Source organism: Gopherus evgoodei, chromosome 3 (genome assembly GCF_007399415.2).
Source record: "Gopherus evgoodei ecotype Sinaloan lineage chromosome 3, rGopEvg1_v1.p, whole genome shotgun sequence".
Taxonomy (NCBI): domain Eukaryota; kingdom Metazoa; phylum Chordata; order Testudines; family Testudinidae; genus Gopherus; species Gopherus evgoodei.
Window position 1 is genome coordinate 93656147 of NC_044324.1, and position 20340 is coordinate 93676486.

The window sequence follows — 20340 nt, forward strand, 5'->3', positions numbered from 1 at the left end:
AAAACTGCTACAGAGTGTGTAGAGTGAAGTTGAATCCCTGGAACTGTTTAATAGATGCTACAAAAGTGTTAACAATTCAGCACTTCGTCCTCATGGCCAGGGAGAATTTGGAGGCCTATAAACTTTGAGAGAAAGTAAATGAACCTTGAGGCTCAGTCTGTGAATGAATCTGTACATTTGAGATCAATTTTCATGGCTCTTTACACGTCCAGATGGTGCCCTAAATTCTCCTTCGGTTGTTAATGGTTTGAACACAAAGATAGTACAATAATTTCATGAGATGCATGGAGAATGTTTTGATTAGAAAGCATTTGGGGATTAGGAAAACCACTTTGTTCTTGTAGAATATATGATATGGTACTTTCATTGACAGTACGGTGGGCTCTGAAACCTGGTTGAATTAATAGTCACAAGGAAACAGGTCTTGATAGAAAGATAAATATTAGAACATGTCATAATAAAAATGGTTACAAACCTGTTCTTAATTGTTGTTCTTCGAGATACGTTGCACATGTTCTTCCACTCTTGGTGTCCATGCGTCCAGCTGTCAGAAACTTTTTCTCTCTGTAGTACTTGTTGGGCAGCTTGAATTCCTCCAGCTGGCTCATGCTGCTGTGTTCAGGTACAAAGGGCAGAGCCCCCTGTCCCCAGTTCCTTCTTTCCATAACTCCAATGTAGAGGGATAGAATGGCAAGTCAGGGAACAGACATGTTCAGCACGTCTTGAAGAACAACAGTTACAGAACAGGGTGGTACTGTTTTTAATTCTTCAAGTGATTGCACATGTGCATTCCACTCTTGGTGACTCACAAGCCATAGAACAGGAGATAGGATTGGATTCTATTTCAAGAAAAATGGGAGAACAACTCATTCCACTTTAGCATCATCTGTGGTGTCTTGACCCACAGCATAGTGGGATGCAAATATAGACCAAGCACCAGATTGCCAGAGAACAAGTAGCCAACTATTCAAATGGGGGACCCATAAGTCCTGACAGTAACTAGGTTTAGATTCTATGGAGAACAGGATATTGCACTTGAGGGAATAATTTGACTATGCCCTTTAAAACATCATGGACATGTCACTGAAGAAACAGAGTGATTGTTCACCATAGGATGGAATGCTGAAATAGCAGCCAGAAGTATCTTGATAGAAGTAACTGCCAAACCTTGGTATTTAGCTATAATAAGTAGTCCAGAATAAGTTGAACTGAATAACTGGATGATAATACCCCATATTGATGAGACCAGCTGGACAAATGCCTCCATTTAATCACTCTTGTCGAAGGCTTTCTACTACGTAGCATGATCTCTTGAATGTCTTTTGAGAAAGCCTGCTCCTTAGTGTCTAGCCTTAGAGCATCCTCACAGTTAAATGAAAGGATTGTAGGCTCGGGTAAAGAAGGCAACTATGATCCTTGGAGATTAGGTCCAAGTACAATGGAAGTGAAATTGGAGGTTTCACTGACAGCTCCAGGAGACTGGAGAACCATTGCTGGGGCTATAAGTATGACTCTGGCCTGGTCCTGTCTTCTTTTAAGCAATATCTGTGAATGAATTGGACTGGCAGAAAAGCATAGAGGAGTGTGCCTGACCACATCAGTAAAAAGGCTTCTGTCATGGAATCTGGACTGTGGCCCCACAGGGAGCAGAACTGCTGACATTTTCTGTTAGATTTTTTCGTAAATAGGTCTACTGGGGGAAAACTGAACTGCTGGAAAATGTGTATGGCCACATCTGAGCGAAGAGACCTCATGTGGTGACTTGTCAACAATCTGCTCAGGTGGTCTGCTAGGTCGTTCTGTATGCCCGGCAGGTAAGATGCTTGTAGATCTATTGAGTTGGCAATCAGGGCTGGCTTTAGGAAGTGTGAGGCTTGATTTGAATACCCGGCAGCGGTGCGGGTCTTCAGCGGCACTTCCGTGGCGGGTCCTTCACTCCAGGTCTTCTGTGGCACTGAAGGACCCACTGCCGAAGTGCCACCGAAGACCCGGACTGCCGCTGGGTGAATAAAAATTAAAAAGTTAGGTGCTCTTCTTTAGGGCATGGGGCCCTCTTAGGCGTGGGTACAGGACCCGATTCAGGGGAACTGGCCTAAAGCCAGCCCTGTTGGCAATACAAAGCTCCCAGAGTAGGGTTGCTCCTTGACAAAGTGGAGAAGAGTGGGATCCCCACTGCTTGTTGAGGTAAAACATTGCTGCCATGTTGTCTGTGAGGAGTAACAGCCTGCTTCCCCTGATCTGAGATAGAAATACTTGGCATGCCAGACTGACAGCTTTCTGTTCTCTGACACTGATGTGTAAAGCTAAGTTCTCTGAGGACTATAGACCCTGTATCTGTAGAGAACTAAGCTGGGTCCTCCATCTCGGGTTCAAAGCTTCTGTCACTAGCGTGAGAGTCGGTTGTGGGTAGGCAAATGGAACACCTACACACACATTAGCTACATCTTTCTACCAATCTAGGAAGGCAAGGACATGGGTGGGAACTCTTACCATGGAGTCCATGGTGGCTAGGTGAGTCGTGAGGGCTTGGCTTGATGGTTGCTTGGCAAGTAGACTGATGCCTGCTAGCTCTGCAGAATTCTGAGTTGCAATCCAGTTTGGTGAACCATATAGATGCAAGAGGTCATGTGACCAGAAGCCTCAAACAGTTTTGTATTGTTGAGATCAGATGAGGCTTCAATCCTATGACAGCTGATCAAATTGCCTGGAATTTGTAGTCTGGAAGAAAGGCACTATCTTGAGTTTAATCCAGCACAGCCCTGCATGCTTGAGTTGGAGGTGGGATTTAAAAGGCAGCCAGATAGCTCAATGGATGCTGGCAGGCCAGGGAGAAGGACATGCTCTGGGAGCTCCAGAGAAGGACGTGACCTGATCCTGCACCCCACCAGGGAATGGAGGGGAGGGAGCTGCAGCACCCAGAGACTGGGAGTAAGGCAGGAAGTCTGGAAGGCAGCATACCCCAGGGATGTACTCCTGATCTTCAAAGGAATTCAGCTACAACTCCTATGACCTTTGTAAAGACCCTGGGAGCTGCTGTCAGACCAATAGGTAGTACAGTGAACTAGTAATGGTTTTGATTTACAAGAAACCAGGGTTACTTCCTGTGAGCTTCACTGATTGCCAAATGGAAATAGGCATCTTTTAAGTCAATGGTGGCATACCAGTCTCCAGCATGCAAGGAAGGGATAATAGAAGCTAGGGTGACCATATGGAACTTTATCCTTTTTAAGAATTTGTTGAGATAATGCTTTTGGAATTAGGAATGTAGGAAATAAAACCCCCTCCCTCTGAGACCATATGGAACCTTATCTCTTGCTCCCAAAAGAAGGAATGATTGAACTTCCTGGACAAGGTATTTCTTGTGAGAGTGGTCCCTGAAGAGAGAGGGAGGGGTAGAAGCAAACTGGTGATTATATTCCACTTCCACAATGCACAAGACCCACTGGTCCAAAGTAATCTGGGACAAATCATTGCGGAAGCGGGACAGATGGTTTGTGAAGGGGAGAGGCTTGGGTTTGGAGAGATGGAGACTGATGTGCTGACTCCAACTGGCCCATCAAAATGGCTGCTTTGCAGTGCCAGGTGTCCTGAGGGGGCCCAGAACTAGGGCAGCAGGATGGGGAGGCCTTCCTATCTTTCTTCATCCTAGGCTTGAACTCTGGCACTCCAGTGTTCATGGGTGCCTCTCCAAAGCATGCTAGGAAGCTGTTGTGCAGGTTGTTAACTGGCATAGGCCTGGAGTAAAAAGCACCTGGTGACCAGGGCATACCTTGGTACCATGAATAGAAAGACCCCAAACGAGGAAATGACAAGTCCAAAAAAAATTGTTTTTTTAACACTAAGAACTAGACTAACAATATATATACACCGTGTTACACAAAGGCTGAGAGAAGAATTGTTCCAGCATACAACGGAGTTCCAACATAAATTGTGGGCAGTAAGAAGGAACTGAGGGGGACTAAGGAGGCTCTGCCCTTCATACCTTCACAGAATAGCATGTGCTAGGAGGGGGAGCTCAAGCCACCAAATGGGTACCACAGAGGGAAAAAGTTTCCAATGCCCGTGTGCTGGGTGCACAGACACCAAGAGTGGAATGCACAGGTGCAATCACTCAAAGGACTGAAAAATGATGAAGCAAGAGTCTGTAAGACCAAATGCAGGTTCCAATCTGAGATGACAGTCACAGGGCTCTCCAAACTAGTGATAAGGCATCTAATGGTGCTTGAGGCTCATGGGTGATTGATCAGGGATTCTGTTGTTCCAGCTCATTGCACACTCATGAGGGTCAAGACATGTGCTTGACTTCTCATTTGGAACCACCACTACATCTTCCAAAAACAAAACAAAAAACCCCCCACCAGATTTGAGATGCAATTCTATCCAGTTTTGGAGATAACCATAGAAAGATGTCTAGGATCCTGGGATTTCTATGGTCAAGCTAGTTATCCATGCACAAGAAGAATTTTATCCAGGTGGCCAAGAAAGTTTTACAAGGTTGGCTCCCTGACTGGAACTAGTAAACTATTAATCTATTAGAGATAATCTCAGTGCTCTGAAAGCTCCACAGAGACACAAAGTATGTGAAGAACCTGACAGAGAAGATAAACTTGCCGTTACCTTAAAAAAAAAACATGTAAAGGAAGAGGTTAAAAATAACAAAAGGCAGAGGAGAGCTGAATCACTGAATATATTACTCTATCACAGGCAAGACTTCTGGTGAGTGAAAGTAAAGGATGTGGTCTCACCCAGAGTCCCAAGCAACATCACTGAACTGCCTCCTATATCTGCATAGAAAGCTCAGTCACAAACCAGGGAGATGTTAGCCTCCTGAATACACTGGAGAGGAGAGCCTGCCCTCTCTGGGCTGGCTACAGATGACAAGTTCTTTAGGCCACCCTAGTCACCTGTGTATCCAGGAGCAGTGAAGAGTCAAATAATAAGCTGATATGAACAACTGAAACAAAATTTGGGCATACTCCCTAAGTGGCAAAAGCAGTCTTTCCACCTGTCAATTCCAAAAGATGTTTTATTCTATCAACAAGTATCACTTCAATCTTCTATGAACTGAGTTTAAGTCAGCTAACTTTCATTAAGATTACTGAGAAAGTAAGGAGATTTTAAATAACATAGGTTCAATAACAATGAGATGCAGAACTGAAAATCATCAGCATACTGGTAGTATAATAGCCCATAATTAAGGGTAAGATTTAATCATGAGTATTTTTAGTAAAAGTCATGGACAGGTCATTGGAAATAAACAAAAATTCATGGCCCGTGACCTGTCCATGACTATTACTATAAATACCCCTGACTAAATCTTAGCTGCTCCTAGGGCCCTGGAGTGCTGCTGTTTGGGGTGGCGGGGGACCCTGGGGTTGACTGCCAGCCCCCCACTGCTCTGAGGCCCCCGGGGACCACTGCTCCGACAACCTCTGGGGTGGCCCGTGAGACCACTGCTCCAGGGCCACCCCCAGGACTGCTGCTGCACAGGCAGCCCCGGAGCCAGGTGCCTGAGGCCACCTGAGGAGTAGCTGGTGCAGCTGGCCCTGGGGACAGCTGCTTGGGTGACCCTGAGGTCAGCCAGACTGGCCGCTGCAGCTGCGGAAGTCATGAGATGATCTCCATGACAGACTCACAGCATTACCCATACATTTTGAAATTTTCCCCAGTGACCTCACAAACAAGCTAGCAGGTCAACAACACTGGACTTGGTAAAGGCTGCTAAAAGATCTAATTATATCATCGTGTACATTTGACCTGTGTCCTTCTGTAGAAAGTTACTGATGCAGCTTCTTGTATCATAACTAGATCTAATTTAGTGGATCAGTACCTGAATCCATGCTGTGGAGCTGGTCTTAGAGCTACTAATGCTCCATGTGAATCTAAAATCTGTTTCAACTAAACCATTTTTAAAAACAGTTAGATCCTGCACTGATATTTTGGTTGATTCTTTTCTGGAAATTGGTGTTAGGTCAGATAAGCGTGTTAACTTGATCTTTCAGCATCCTTTATTACAGTGAGTCCCAACCAGTTTTAAAAATGGTTCAGGTTGCCCAAGACTGGCTCACACTACAGCTCCAGCTAGCTTTAAAAGCAATTTTTTTTGTTATGTTTTAAAACTAGTTAATTTGGGGAGAGAGGGAGGGAATTTCCCTAGTACGGTGATAAAGTAACAGAGTCTCACAATATTTTTGGGGGGGCCTATTAATACATCTCTCACCTTGGTGCCCTTTATATTTGCCAAAAACGTATTTATATGTACTATGCTATGTATAGTATTTATTTTTTAAAGGATCAGACTTCAGAAGAATGGGGCAATCAGATGAGTCAGTGATTGCATTTTTATCTAAAAATTATATAAAAGAATTCATTCCATTTATTCAATTAATGGTATTATTATAGCACATTTTACCATACCTTTTAAATGATAGGCCACAAACAGCAGAGCAGTTTTTTTTACACTTAAGAATGGAAACTTTGGCTTTAAACAGCCCACTTCATTCATAGCTTTTATTAGAGCAGTTGCTATCCCCTGAAGAAATACAAATTGTTTTAAGAAGGCCATGTAGCAAGGACTTGAACACAGTACACCAAAAATACATTAAAAGCCTGATCCTGCTGTCATTTATGTCTATCTGTATATGTTTTGATATTCCATGGTGTCCGAGCATCTAAATAAATGGGAGGTCTGTTACTGACTTCAACAGGAGTAAATAGTTATCTTTTCCATGCATATGTTATAGAAAAGAAAATGCCTGTTTAGTATTTATTTTAACAACACTATCCCATGGCAAGTTGCCATACTGTTAGCAACGCCATGTAAGTTTTATGTGAGAGTGTGTGCAAACATATGTATACGAACATGCATGGCCAGACCTGCCAGTGCAGTGTAGCTACTCCATGCTGTACTGTACTATCATCATACTCAGCTCATGAACACAGTTTAACTTTCAGAGGATCACCTCAAAGCAAGGGTGATCCTCCAATGCCACAGAGACAAAAGAGAGATTCTTATGTCAGATACTCTCATTGTTGCCAACACAGCATGGAAAAAAAAGTAAAGCTTCTGGGAGCAGGATCTATGTTTTTGTTATGCATTTGTACAAAACAGCACTACACTATGATTAAGACCCCTAAGTGCAACTGCAATAAAAACGAAACAACAACAAACAGGAATGCCCTATACCATGCCTGTCCTCTGTATCCTTGGTCCTCCATCATCATTAAAGGCTGACTTAAGTTATAGCCGCTCTCTATGCATAAAGCAGCACCAATATTAGAGCAGTACAATGGTCAGATTTATACCACTTGCACATCCCACCTACAATGGATTAGTGGATGCAAAAATTGATTGGGGGCGATTGATATGGTCATACGCTTGTGACAAATTGAATGGGCATGGATATTAGCTCCATATGTATTTTACACAACACTGTGCAAGTAGTAGTATAACTCTGTGATAAATTAGAGAGCCATAAGATAAATGGAGGAACCTTGGGATAAATTTTATTACATTGTTCTGCAGTTTATCATGTATCTTTGATGGCCTCACCTGGATTCTGCCCATTAATTAATCTTCCCCAGGACTACTTTAAGATTACAAATCTCTGAATAGCTTCAAACAGCTGCCATTTTTTAAACTACCAGTAGTATCCTCCCTTAACTGTAAGTACATATATTTCCATGATCTTTATTGAACTTCTATTAATAAAATCAAGATTAATTATACATTTTAAAATAAAAAGCAAAAATCAGAAGACAGTATAATCCTATATTGTAGCTTTAATTTAATTTAAATTAAAGAAGCAAAAACTAGCCTGTTCAAGATATCCAGTCAGGGGAAGAGCAGTAAGTAGAACTGGTTCCTTTATTGGAGGAAGTTTATGTGGAAGCTTCTGATTCCAGTATTTTTCTGGTAACCTAAGACACAGAAGTTAAGTGCTTTCAAAGACAGAAAATGTGAAATGATTAAAAGTTAAAATAAAAGTTAATAAATTTACCTCATAAACTTCTGGAGTTTTTCTTCACTTTCAAAAATATATAGTTTATCTCGATATTCCACAGCATACTCAATGGTGCCAGGTACCAAGGCTTCGTATCTCAAAAGACAGAATAAGAAACAAGTATATATCTACAAGGAATATGAAGTATCATTTGTGCTATTTAAATACATTAAAAATTAGGACTGTTCTGATCTAATAGCTCTACTAATTACAAAAACAATGGGGTATGATAGTTCATGCTCCCACCACGTGACTGACAGAGCTATTCATAGCTCACAATTTGAATTGGATACATTGCCTCAAGAAGGAACATGTGCCCTACTCTAGATTTGCCTGTAAACAGCCTCCAACAGGGACTTTTTCTCTGGATGAGTATCTCTGAAGCTGAGAAGGGGTGGTCTAGAGCTAGTTATGTTGGCTCTATCCCAACCATGGATTTCCCCACTATGATTAAGACCCCTAAGTGCAACTGCAATAAAAACGAATGCCCAGCTATCTTTTTAGGAGAGCTTTGTGGCCTTACTGTGTGATACTGGTGGCTCAATTTGTATCTTCTTAGAATGCCTGGGATTTGGGTGCCATTTTGAATAATTAACAACTTGAAAACCTAAAGTAAATCTTGGTTGAAACCATTCAAACCATGTAAGTTTTGTCATAAACAAAAATAAGGCTACAGAGATCCTCTCCTCACAGGACCTACCACTCTCCAAAAGGCTCCAGCTCACCCTTATTTTTAGCCATCTTTAGAGAAGGTAGGGAAGGGAATCCTATGTGATATATTTTTAAGGTTAAGATTCTGTCACGGTTATTTTTAATAAAAGTCAGGGATAGGTCACTGGCAATAATCAAAACTTCACAGAAGACCTGTCCCTGACTTTTACTAGAAATAACTGTGACAAAATGGGGAGGAGAGGGTCCAGCACCCACCATTGCTTCGGCTCTTGGGTTCCCCAGGTGCCCTTGGTGGCTCAGAGATCCATGGTCCCCCTGCCACTCTGGTGGCTGAGAGTGCTGAGGTTCCCACTGCCGCTGGGATCTGTGGGGGCCCCACCTGGTGGCTGGGAGCTGGGGGTGCCCTATCCCCCACGGTGTCTAGGAGCTCCAGGGTCCTCCCCCACACCACCCACAGTGGCTGAGAGCTCCGGAGTGCCCCCACTGCCTGCAGTGGCTGGGAGCTGCAGCCCTGCCCCTGCCCCCATCACCCCCACAATGGCTGGGAGCTGCAGTGGGCCCCGCTGCCTGTGGCAGCTGAGAGCTCCAGGACCCCGCTGCTGGCTGTCAGCTCCAGCCTCACCACCCCAGGGCTGAAGCGGAAAATGTCAGAGGATGCTGAAAGTCACAGATTCCGTGACCTCCATGACATAATCTTAGCCTCATCTATTATGTATTAAGTGAGAATAATGCTTGGCACTGTACAAGATACAAAAGAAGATATAGTCCCAGCCTCAAAGAGCTTACAGTATAAGAACCTCCCCCAATCTATCCCTCAAAGTCTTCAAGAGGTAGCCATCTGGTCAACTCTCTTCCCGACTTGTTTCAGGGGACCTGCTAGTAGGTCTGCTCCTTAGCTCCAGGAAAGATCTTTGCAGGAATAACAAACCTATTTGCTCTCCACCTGCTTTGTCTGCTGGAGGTGTGTAGAAGCTGATCCTCTTGAGGATGCTCTACTGGCTGGCCTCATTCTGCTCATTAGAAATACTTCAGAGCACACCCATGTTAACAGAATTTCAAATTAGTAGGATATCTTTCAGCCTCAGAATGAGGGCTAACATGGCATCAACAGCAGCTAAAGCAGCAGAGTTTTTAACTACCACTACTGCAGAAAGCAAAAGGACCAATCATGTCACCAGTCCCTGTCATAAACAGATAGCTAAGGGTTAATGTTCTTTTACCTGTAAAGGGTTAACAAAGGGAACCAAACACCTGACCAGAGGACCAATCAGGAAACCAGACTTTTTAAAATCTGGGTGGAGGGAAGTTTTGGGTGTGAGTTCTTTGTTCTTTGTCTTGGTTGAGTCACTCTCTCTGCTCTGGGAGTGATCTCTTTATCTCCAAGTTTTCTAATATTCTGTTTCCAAGTTGTAAGTACAAGGATAGTAAGACAATAGGTTTATATTGTTTTTTTTGTATTTATATGTGTGTAGTTGCTGGAATGTGTTAAATTGTATTCTTTTTGGATAAGGCTGTTTATTCATTTTTTCTTTTAAGCAATTGACCCTGTATATTGTCACCTTGATACAGAGACCATTTTATGTCTTTTTCTTTCTTTTTATATAAAGCTTTCTTTTTAAGACCTGTTTAAGTGTTTTTCACTGGTTAAGGCTAAGAAACGAAGGGAAAGGGAAAATCTCTTTGTGTTAGATTTACTAAGCCTGACTTTGCATACCCTCTGGGTGAGGGGGGAGAGAGATTTGATCTCTCAGTACTTGTGTTTCAAGGACTTGAAGCAGGGAATCTCCTAGAGTACCGAGGGCGGGGAAATCTGGGAGGAGGTAAAGAGGGTGGAATCCCTTTGTTTAGATTCACGGAGCTTGAATCTGTATATCTCTCCAGAAACCCAGGGAGGGAACACCTGGAGGGGAAGAGGGAGAAAGGAAATGGTTTATTCCCCTTTGTTGTGAGACTCAAGGAATCTGAGTCTTGGGGTCCCCCAGGAAGGTTTTGGGGAGACCAGAGTGAGCCAGACACTGGAATTCTGGCTGGTGGCAGCAATATCAGATCCAAACTGGTAATTAAGTTTGGAGGTTTCATGCTAGCTTCTCATGTTCTGAACTCTAAGGTTCAGATCTGAGTAGGACAGTTATGACAGTCCCTAAAAGACACTTATAAATCTTGAGGAGAGGAAAGATGGCCTACTGGCTGCCCATTCACCCACCATAGAAGAAAAAGATTGGAGCAGTCTCATAGGCAGCCCTGTGAAAATATCAGAAGGAATGAAGGATGGAAAGCTACTGGACCCCACCAGACAGTAGCAAAAAACAGGAGTAGGAACTCTGTTTTTTTGGGGACAACAAATCTATGCTGGTTTAGCCTGCTTCATGTTTTATGCAATCTCTTCAATGTTTCAGGTTCATAATGAAGACCGAAGCCAGTGGGTTTCAAAAGTTTATTTTACAAAGTTTTGCAATGTAAAGAATTGTAATTGTTGTTCCTGTTGAAAAGAGAAAAGCAGTACTTTGTCAGGATACTTTTTTAAAAAAATAAATATTCTGGGAAATGTAAGGATTTACCTTTGTTTTCCATCTAGGTAAGTGACTGGACAGTATCCTTGCATTTCAGCCTTTTTAGGGAATAAGGCCTTCACTTCTGCCATTGTCAGTTTTTTTGGTAGCATATCTGGTGAGGGAAGAGGATGAGGTGCTAATGGTGGCACATACAACTCTGGTGCATTCAAGAATTTCTGTAGTAAGAGAAAATAAACCTTTGTATTACGAAAGAAAAAGACGGTTACTCACCTTTGTAACTGTTGTTCTTCGAGATGTGTTGCTCATATCCATTCCAGTTAGGTGTGTGTGCGCCGCATGCACGTTCGTCGGAAGATTTTTACCCTAGCAACACTCAGTGGGTCAGCTGGGCGCCCCTGGAGTGGCGCGGCCATGGCACCGGATATATACCCCTGCCGACTCAACTGCCCCTCAGTTCCCCTTCTTGCCGGCTACTCTGACAGTAGGGAAGGAGGGCGGGTTTGGAATGGATATGAGCAACACATCTCGAAGAACAACAGTTACAAAGGTGAGTAACTGTGCTTTCTTCTTCGAGTGCTTGCTCATATCCATTCCAGTTAGGTGATTCCCAAGCCTTACCTAGGCGGTAGGGTCGGAGTGAGATGTGGCAGAATGCAAAACTGCTGAGCCAAAGGCTGCGTCATCTCTAGACTATTGAACTAGAGCATAATGCGAAGCAAAGGTGTGGACCGAGGACCAGGTAGCTGCGTGACATATCTCCTGGGTAGTTACACAAGCCAGGAAGGCGGCAGAGGAAGCCTGAGCCCTGGTAGAATGCGTGGTGATGTGGCTTGGGGAAATATGAGCCAAACCATAACAAGTGCAGATGCACGCCGTCACCCAAGATGAGATCCTCTGAGAGGAAACAGGTAGGTCTTTCATTCTGTCTGCAACCGCGACAAAAAGTTGGGGCGTTTTATGAAAGGGTTTTGTCCGCTCAATATAAAATGCAAGCACTCTACGGACGTCCAAGGAGTGCAACTGTTGCTCCTGTGGCGTTGAGTGTGGCTTTGGGAAGAAGACCGGGAGAAAGATGTCCTGGTTAACATGAAAGGCCGAAACCACCTTAGGGAGGAAAGCCGGATGTGGTCACAACTGCATCTTGTCTTTGTGGAACACAGTGTACGGCAGATCCACCGTAAGAGCCCTAAGCTCGGAGACTCATCTGGCCAATGTAATGGCTACGAGGAAAGCTGTCTTCCAAGACAGGTATAGTAGTGAGCAGATTGCTAACGGCTCGAATGGGGGAAATATAAGTCTGGTTAAAACCAGGTTGAGGTCCCAGGTCGGGGCTGGGCGGCATACTTGAGGGTATAAGCACTCCAAGCCCTTGAGGAACCTCGAAACCATAGGGTGTGAGAACACGGAACGACCACGTTCACCTGGGTGGAAGGTAGAGATGGCTACCAAGTATACCCTCAGTGATGATACTGCTAGGCCCTGCTGTTTGAGAGACCAGAGGTAGTCCAAAATAGAGGGGATTGAGACTTCAGTGGGAGTAAGATTAAGTGTTTCGCACCAGCAGGAGAAATGCTTCCACTTGGCCAGGTACGTTGGCCGAGTGGAAGGCTTCCTGCTACCCAGGAGAACTTGTCGTACTGATTCAGAGCAACGTAACTCTGACTGGTTTAGCCACGCAGCAGCCACGCCATGAGGTGATGAGCCTACAGGTCCGGGTGGCGAAGCCTGCCGTGGTCCTGAGTAAGCCTGCCGTGGTCCTGAGTTATGAGGTCTGGGTGGAGTGGCAGGGTAATTGGGTTGGCTATCGACAGGTCGAGCAATGTGGTGTACCAGTGCTACCTGGGCCACGCTGGAGCGATCATGATGATGCACACTCTGTCCCTGCGAAGTTTCAGCAGGACCTTGTGAACCAGCGGGAGCGGTGATAAGGCATAAAGAAGCTGGCTCTTCCACAGCATCAGGAAAGCATCTGAGATCGATCCCGGGGAGAGACCTTGGAAGGAGCAGAACATCTGGCATTTCCTATTCTCATGGGAAGCGAACAGGTCTATGTGGGGAAATCCCCACTTCTGGAAAACAGAATGCATAATGTCCGGGCAGATCGACCACTCGTGAGACAGGAAAGACCTGCTGAGTCGATCCGCCAGGATGTTCCAAACACCTGGGAGAAAGCCCAGATGTATCGAGTGGGCTATACAAAAGTCCCAGAGTTGGATGGCCTCGTGACAAAGGGGGGAAGACCATGTCCCTCCCTGTTTGTTTTTGTAGTACATGGCCGTTGTGTTGTCTGTAAATACTGAGAGACAACGGCCTCACAACTGTTGCTGGAACGCCTGGCACGCCAGGCAGACTGCTCTCAGTTCTCGGACATTTATGTGTAATGCCAGCTCCTGAGAAGACCAAAGGCCTTGAGTATGAAGGTGACCGAGGAGAGCACCCCAGCTGAGAGATGATGCGTCCATCATCAGGGACATTGAGGGCTGGGCGGATGGAACGGCATCCCTGCACACACCAGGGAGGGAGTTAGCCACCATCTAGGGAGCCGAGGGTGCTCGAGGGAATGGTGACTATCGTGTCTATTGGGTCCCTGCCCGGGTGGTATACTGAATTAAGCCAAACTTGGAGAGGACGGAGGCTGAGCCTGGCGTGTTTGGTTACAAACGTGCAGGCAGCCATGTGACCCAGGAGACCAAGACAAGTGTGAGCTGAGGTCATCGTGAAATTCTGTAGACCTCGGATGATTGTTGTCATCGCCTGAAACTGCGGCTGTGGTAAGCAGGCTCTGGCTAGATTGGAGTCCAGGATAGGTCCTATGAAGTCTAACCTCTGCGTGGGAACCAGAGTGGATTTTTCTATATTGATCATCAGGCCTAGACGTGTGAATAGGTCCTTGATGATGCTCACATGCTGGGTAACTTGTGTCTCGGAGGCCCCTCGGATGAGCCAATTGTCCAGATGCGGAAAAACGTGTATCCGACGTCAGCGGAAGTAGGCGGCGACTATGGCCATACGCTTTGTAAATACCCTTGGGGCTGTAGAAAGGCCAAACGGCAGGACCGTAAACTGGAAGTGCTGACGGTTGGCTACAAAGCGGAGGTATCTCCTGTGCGGAGGAAAGATGGTGATGTGAAAGTATGCATCCTTCATATCGAGGGCGGCATACCAGTCTCCAGGATCCAAGGATGAGATAATGGTCCCCAGGGATACCATGCGGAACTTCAACTTTATCATAAACTGGTTGAGTCCTCGCAGGTCTAGGATAGGTCTGAGACCTCCCTTCGACTTGGGGATTAGGAAATAACGGGAGTAAAACCCCTTGCCTCTTTCATCCATTGGTATCTCCTCTATAGCTCCTGTGACGAGGAGCGTCTGCACCTCTTGTAAGAGGAATTGCTCGTGAGAGGGGTTCCTGAAGATGGACAGGGTTGGAGGGTGGGAGGGCGGGGTTGAAATAAGTTGGAGGTGGTACTCATACTCCACCGTTTGTAGGACCCAGCGATCTGAAGTTAACTGGGACCACACCGGGAGGAAGTAGGAGAGACGGTTGGAGAAAGGAGGAGAGGGATCCTGGCCTGTAACTGGTACGCAGCCCTCAGGCATACCTTCAAAAGTTCATCTTTGGTCCTGATGGTGGTTTCGAGGGACCTTGATTTTGGCCCCCTTGGGGTCCTGACGGTCATCTGCGACCACCTCGGCCACGCCGCCTGCCAAAGTCCTGTCTTTGCCTAGGCACAGAGTATGGGCGGTGAGGCTGGGGATGGAAAGGCCTGCGTTGGGTCACCGGCGTATGCATGCCGAGAGAGCGCATTATGACCCTGTTGTCCTTCAGGCTTTGCAGCCTGGGGTCAGTCTTTTCTGAGAAGAGGCCTTTATCATCAAAAGGTAAGTCCTGAATGGCATACTGCAGCTCCGGTGGGAGGTTTGAAACCTGAAGCCATGAGATGTGCCTCATAGCAACACCTGAGGCCAGAGTCCTGGCTGCTGAGTCTGCTGCATCCAACGAGGCCTGGAGGGAAGTTCTGGCCACCTTTTTCCCTTCCTCCAAGAGGGCAGTGAACTCTTGGCGGGAGTCTTGAGGGAGAAGCTCGGTAAACTTACCCACCGCCACCCAGGTGTTATAATTATAGCGGCTAAGCAAGGCTTGTTGATTTGCCACCCAGAGCTGTAGGCCCCTGCCGAGTAAACCTTGCGGCCGAGTAGGTCCATTCGCCTAGCCTCCTTCGATTTCGGGGCTGGCGCCTGCTGGCCGTGGCGTTTCCTCTCATTAATGGACTGGACGACTAGTGAGCAGGGAGGAGGATGGACATACAAGTACTTATACCCTTTAGAGGGCACCATATATTTACGCTCGACTCCCCTGGCCGCAGGAGGGATAGAGGCTGGGGACTGCCATATAGTATCGGCATTCGCCTGGATGGTCCGAATAAACGGTAAGGCCACTCTAGTGGGGGCATCCGCCAATAGAATGTCCACTACCGGGTCCTCTACCTCCGGGACCTTCTCCACTTGGAGGCTTATATTGCATGCTACCCTCCTTAGGAGGTCCTGATGGGCTCTCAGGTCGATTGGAGGAGGGCCCGAGGAGGATGTTCCTGCCACCGTCTCATCTGGAGAAGAGGAAGAGGAGATGCTGGCGACGAGCAGGTCCTGGGTGGCCTGTTGCTTATGGACGATCTCCTGCTTCAGAGGAACCTGGGAGTCCGGTCGGTGAACTGGGGCTTCCTCCGCAGCAGTCGGAGGGGGACGGCTAACTGTCGCCTCCAGCACTCGGTGCTCTGATGAGACAGAGCGGGACGGAACTACTGGTATGCCTTGGGCCTGGTGGTACGCCCAAGGTGTCCAGAAAGACCACTGATGGGGTCCTTGGTCCTGGGTCTGGGTCTCTTGGAAGACTCTTGTGGGCACATCAGAATCGTGGTCCTGAGCATAAGAGCTGTCTGCGTGGGATGACACTGATGCGTGTCTGGATGGCCATGGAGGTGCTGAAAAGCCCTGGGCAGAGTCTCTGTCTCCAGCGGACCTTGCCCTACTCGGCACTGGGGACCAGTACTGGGAGGTATACTGGTACCGGGAACGAGATCAGGACCTGCGACTGGAGCGGTGCCGGGAGGTCAACTGAGATCTCGAGGCTGGATGTCGGGAGCGGCTACGAGAGTCACGGTGCCTGGAGCAGCGCCGGGAGCTGGAACGGTGCCAAGAGTAGCGGGCTGGCGAATGGGATACCGACCGGTGCCACGAGTGCGACCAGTACCGAGGAGGAGAACGGTACCGGGACTGTGAGCGGCGCTGGGAGCGGGAGTGCTGATGGGACCTGGAGCCTCTGCGGGACCGTGATTGTGAACGGTGCCGCTCTGCTGTGCCAACAGAGGATGGTCTTATCAAGGCAGGCTTGCCAATAGACTGTATTACCCGCACTGGCAGTGCTGGGGGTTGAGGCAGCATCGACTCTGTCATGGCAATCAGATCCCTCGCCGTTGAGAATGTCTCCGGCATGGAGGGAATAGTAAGCTCAACCATGGCGCGTGCCGGGGAGCTGTCAGGCACCGGACTCGACGGCCCTCGTGGGACCGGAATCGACGGTGTCGACGTCGTCGGTGCCGGGCGATCCAACTTAGACGAGCTCTCTAGCTGCGGTGCAGGTGGCACAGAAGCAGCAGGAGTCTTAGGCTTTCTTTACCTCGGGGAGAGGGAGTGGTGCCGAGTCGACTTCAGTGCCGGTGACGGCCAGTGCCTAGAAGCCTTTGCAATACTGGCATGGTCCGGTGCGAGGAGGTGCTTCTGCCAGCCGATTGACCAGCACTTGGTGCCAAAGGCGGAGGGGTAAGAGCCGCCTCCATGAGGAGCTGCTTTAGCCGAAAGTCTGGCTCCTTTTTTGTTCTCGGCTTAAAAGCCTTGCAAATGTGACACTTATCTGTCAGGTGAGATTCCCCGAGGCACTTAAGGCAGGAGTCGTGTGGATCTCCTGTCGGCATCGGCTTATGACAGGCCGAGCACGGGTTGAAACCTGGTGAACCGGGCATGGGCCCCGGCACCGGGTGCGGGGAAGGGGCTAATCCCCGAACCCCTCTTAACTATAACATTAATTATGAACAATAAAAATTAACTATATAACTTTGAACTATATACACAACAAAATAACTAGAGAACTACGAGTAGCTAGGGAGGTGGAGGTCAGTGAAACCGCACTCCACTGTTCCAACGATCGACATGGGCGGTAAGAAGGAACCGAGGGGCGGTTGGGTTGGCAGGGTTATATATCCAGCGCCACTCCAGGGGGCGCCCAGCCGACCCACCGAGTGTTGCTAGGGTAAAAATCTTCCAACGAATGTGCACGCGGCGCGCACACCTAACTGGAATGGATACGAGCAAGCACTTGAAGAAGAACATAGCATTATAAAAACATTATACAAGCTACACAAGATGTGACTTATTATATTCTGGCTTTGATGCTCTTTCTTGCTGCTACTTCCCTACCTTTCACAGGTGCAGTACCTCCTCCTAGTAAAGCTACCCTTCATCCTATTTCAACCTTGCTGAGGCCATTGAGCCCCTTGGATACTCACATTCAATTCTGCCTGCGAAGCCATTTTGTAATAGTGTCCTCGAAACTCTGCTGCAGACTGCAATGATGAGGTTATAGAGCAGTCAACCAGTTCACCCTTTCTTGCGAGGCTGACAGGACAGTATTGTCCAAACTCTCCCAGGCGAGACTGCAGCTCTTGGGGTGTGATACATAAATCAGCAATACTGGCTGCTTTTCCTGTCGATAATGGAATAAAATATTATTTTGTAACTTTTAAACATTTTTCATATGCAGTACAAAATGTCGCAGTTTTTGAGGATTATATTAATTGTGGAAATGTAACGCTTATACTCAATTATGAGAATCACGAATTGGCAATCTTTATAAATAATTTGATTATTAAAGTAACTAGGTTGCAATATATTTTATTAATTTATGTTGGTAATCTTTTCTTTAGCAATTACTTAAGAAATACAATAGCTAATGTTGCAAGAGCCTACTCATGATTAATTTATTAGTCAGATTTCTTTGAGGTAGTTTAGCATTACAGGTGTACTGCTTCATTCCTCTGATGCAAAGGAACATTTCAATTGTTATTTGATTTCTTGACATGGATGAGAATGAGTTTAAATTAGAATGTGATTAAGAATTCTCATTTATTCACCCCAGTATTACAAACTTGAGGGTCTAGATAACAGAGTTCTTCAAGATCTTTTGGAATAAAATATCTAAGAAAATGCAGTTTATATGTTCAAATTCTAGATTAAAGAGGAATTAAATATTATTTGGGTTATAACTGAAGTTTAGAAGATTGAAGTTTGGATGCCAGTATGAGGGTTGTAACAGGAGAAGCACAAGGAGGGTGTAAAATAAGGCAGCATGCATTCTAACTTACATTGCACCATCTTCAAGGATAGCTGTGGCCAAACTCAACCCTGGTGTAAGATAACTCAACAATTAAAATGTGTCAGTTTATGCCAGGACTGTATTTGATCCCCAAAGAATAGCAATTTGTTCCCCTCAGAACAACAAACCAATTCAAGTAACATTTGTTATGTACTCATACTAATACCAAATCAATGCATATTACGTTAGTTCACCACTTATACCCCTCACCCCAGTTACATTTGGAAGAAGAGAAAGTATCTGCCTCTACTTTTGTGTTCCTGGATCTCAGGCACCAGCTCTTATCCTCCTATTGCTAGCAGATTTGTCTAAATGGGATTGTCTCCTCAGAGAGGCCAGGGATTTATTTATTCATGTATTTAAACTTAATAAAAATGTGAAGATTGTATATGGATGCTTTGTATGCATGCAGTCTTTAAAAACTACAATAGAATCAGTGTACTCACTACACTCCCAAATAGTAAGCACTCCCATTCACCCCGCCCATCCACTCAGGCTTCTTCCATGAAGAAGCCAGGGAGCGGAGGCAGGCTTTGCAGAGACACTTTGTTATCAAATTCCATCCTCTGGCAAAACATCTCCTGCAAGATGCTTCTGTACTTCACAGTAGCAGAATCTGTAATGCCTTCACAGAGTGGCAGATAGCAACAGAATCCTTACTAGGAGAAGAGGAATCAACATATGGATCCTGAGGAATCTGTGATATATAACTCACAGAGAACTGCTAAGGAGCCAAGGACCAAGTAAAGCTTCTGTTTCCTGCCTTCCTATGACTCCTAGTTCCTTGCTTTCCAACCTCACCAACTCCTCCCCTCCCTGCAAAAAAACTAAAAAGAAAGAAATTTCCAGACAAACAAAAATTTTGTTAAGGTTGAGTGTATACTCAGTAAAAAAACAAAACCTTAGTGAGACATGGTAGGTGATGTACTATCTTTTATTGGATCAGCTTCTGTTGGTGAAAGACAAACTTTCAAGCTATACAGCTCTTCTTCAGGATGTCTGTGTAGCTTTGTGTTGCTCGAAAGCATGTCTCTTTCACAAATACAAGTCGGTCCAATGAATGATATTGCCTCACTCACTTTGTCTCTCTAATATCCTGGGACCAACACGGCTACAACAACACTGCAAAAAACAAACCTTGTAAGATTAACCTTAATTCTGAATTTTCTGTGTTTATAAATGTATTTTTATTTATACTAGTTTATAAAACAAAGCATAGGTGATAGGCTGAGGATCCTTAATAAGTATTTCAAATATATAAGTAGAATAAAAGGTCTCTTCCAGTGCCTTCCACTAGACAATACTCTGGCAATCACAAAAATATAAACAAAACTTCAACACCCAAACAGATTCTACTGCACTACCTAACAACCTAAGAGGAAATTTTTGAGGATTTGGGAAGGAAATAAGCCCTTCAGCAAATCCTGAAGGTCAGCAAACTCAGGCTACTTTGTACCAAGGGGTAAAGGGTGAGGAAGCAAATTCCAAAAGGTGCTAAGGAGTCCTACTGGAGAACATCTTAATCGCAACTCCCTTTCATATGAACTGGCCTCCAGCTCAACCAATTCTGCTGACCTCAGCTGTGATAATATGTCACAAGGTGAGACAGGTGGTCTCTTAAGGCTTGTCTACACAAACTTTTAGTTTGTGGTAAGGTGAGGACAAGTCCTTAGACCTTGTCTACACTGGAAAAATGCGTCATAGGACTTGTCTACACAGAAAA

General features: G+C 45.8%; 1 protein-coding gene across 6 annotated transcripts in view; it reads right to left on the reverse strand.

The window, feature by feature from the left end:
• Positions 1-20340, reverse strand: part of AK9 (adenylate kinase 9) — a 253414-nt gene that overhangs the window by 2507 nt on the left and 230567 nt on the right. For 4 of the 6 annotated variants that reach the window (XM_030556086.1, XM_030556085.1, XM_030556087.1 and 1 more), the window contains 5 exons: positions 17752-17948; positions 11234-11403; positions 8001-8099; positions 7818-7920; positions 6418-6532 (listed from right to left, as the gene is read on the reverse strand). In XM_030556086.1, the coding sequence (XP_030411946.1) occupies positions 6418-6532; positions 7818-7920; positions 8001-8099; positions 11234-11403; positions 17752-17948 (684 nt within the window). Of the gene's footprint in view, positions 1-6417; positions 6533-7817; positions 7921-8000; positions 8100-11233; positions 11404-17751; positions 19740-20340 lie in introns of those variants that run through there. The other 2 variants (XM_030556088.1, XM_030556090.1) reach the window with 2 other exon arrangements.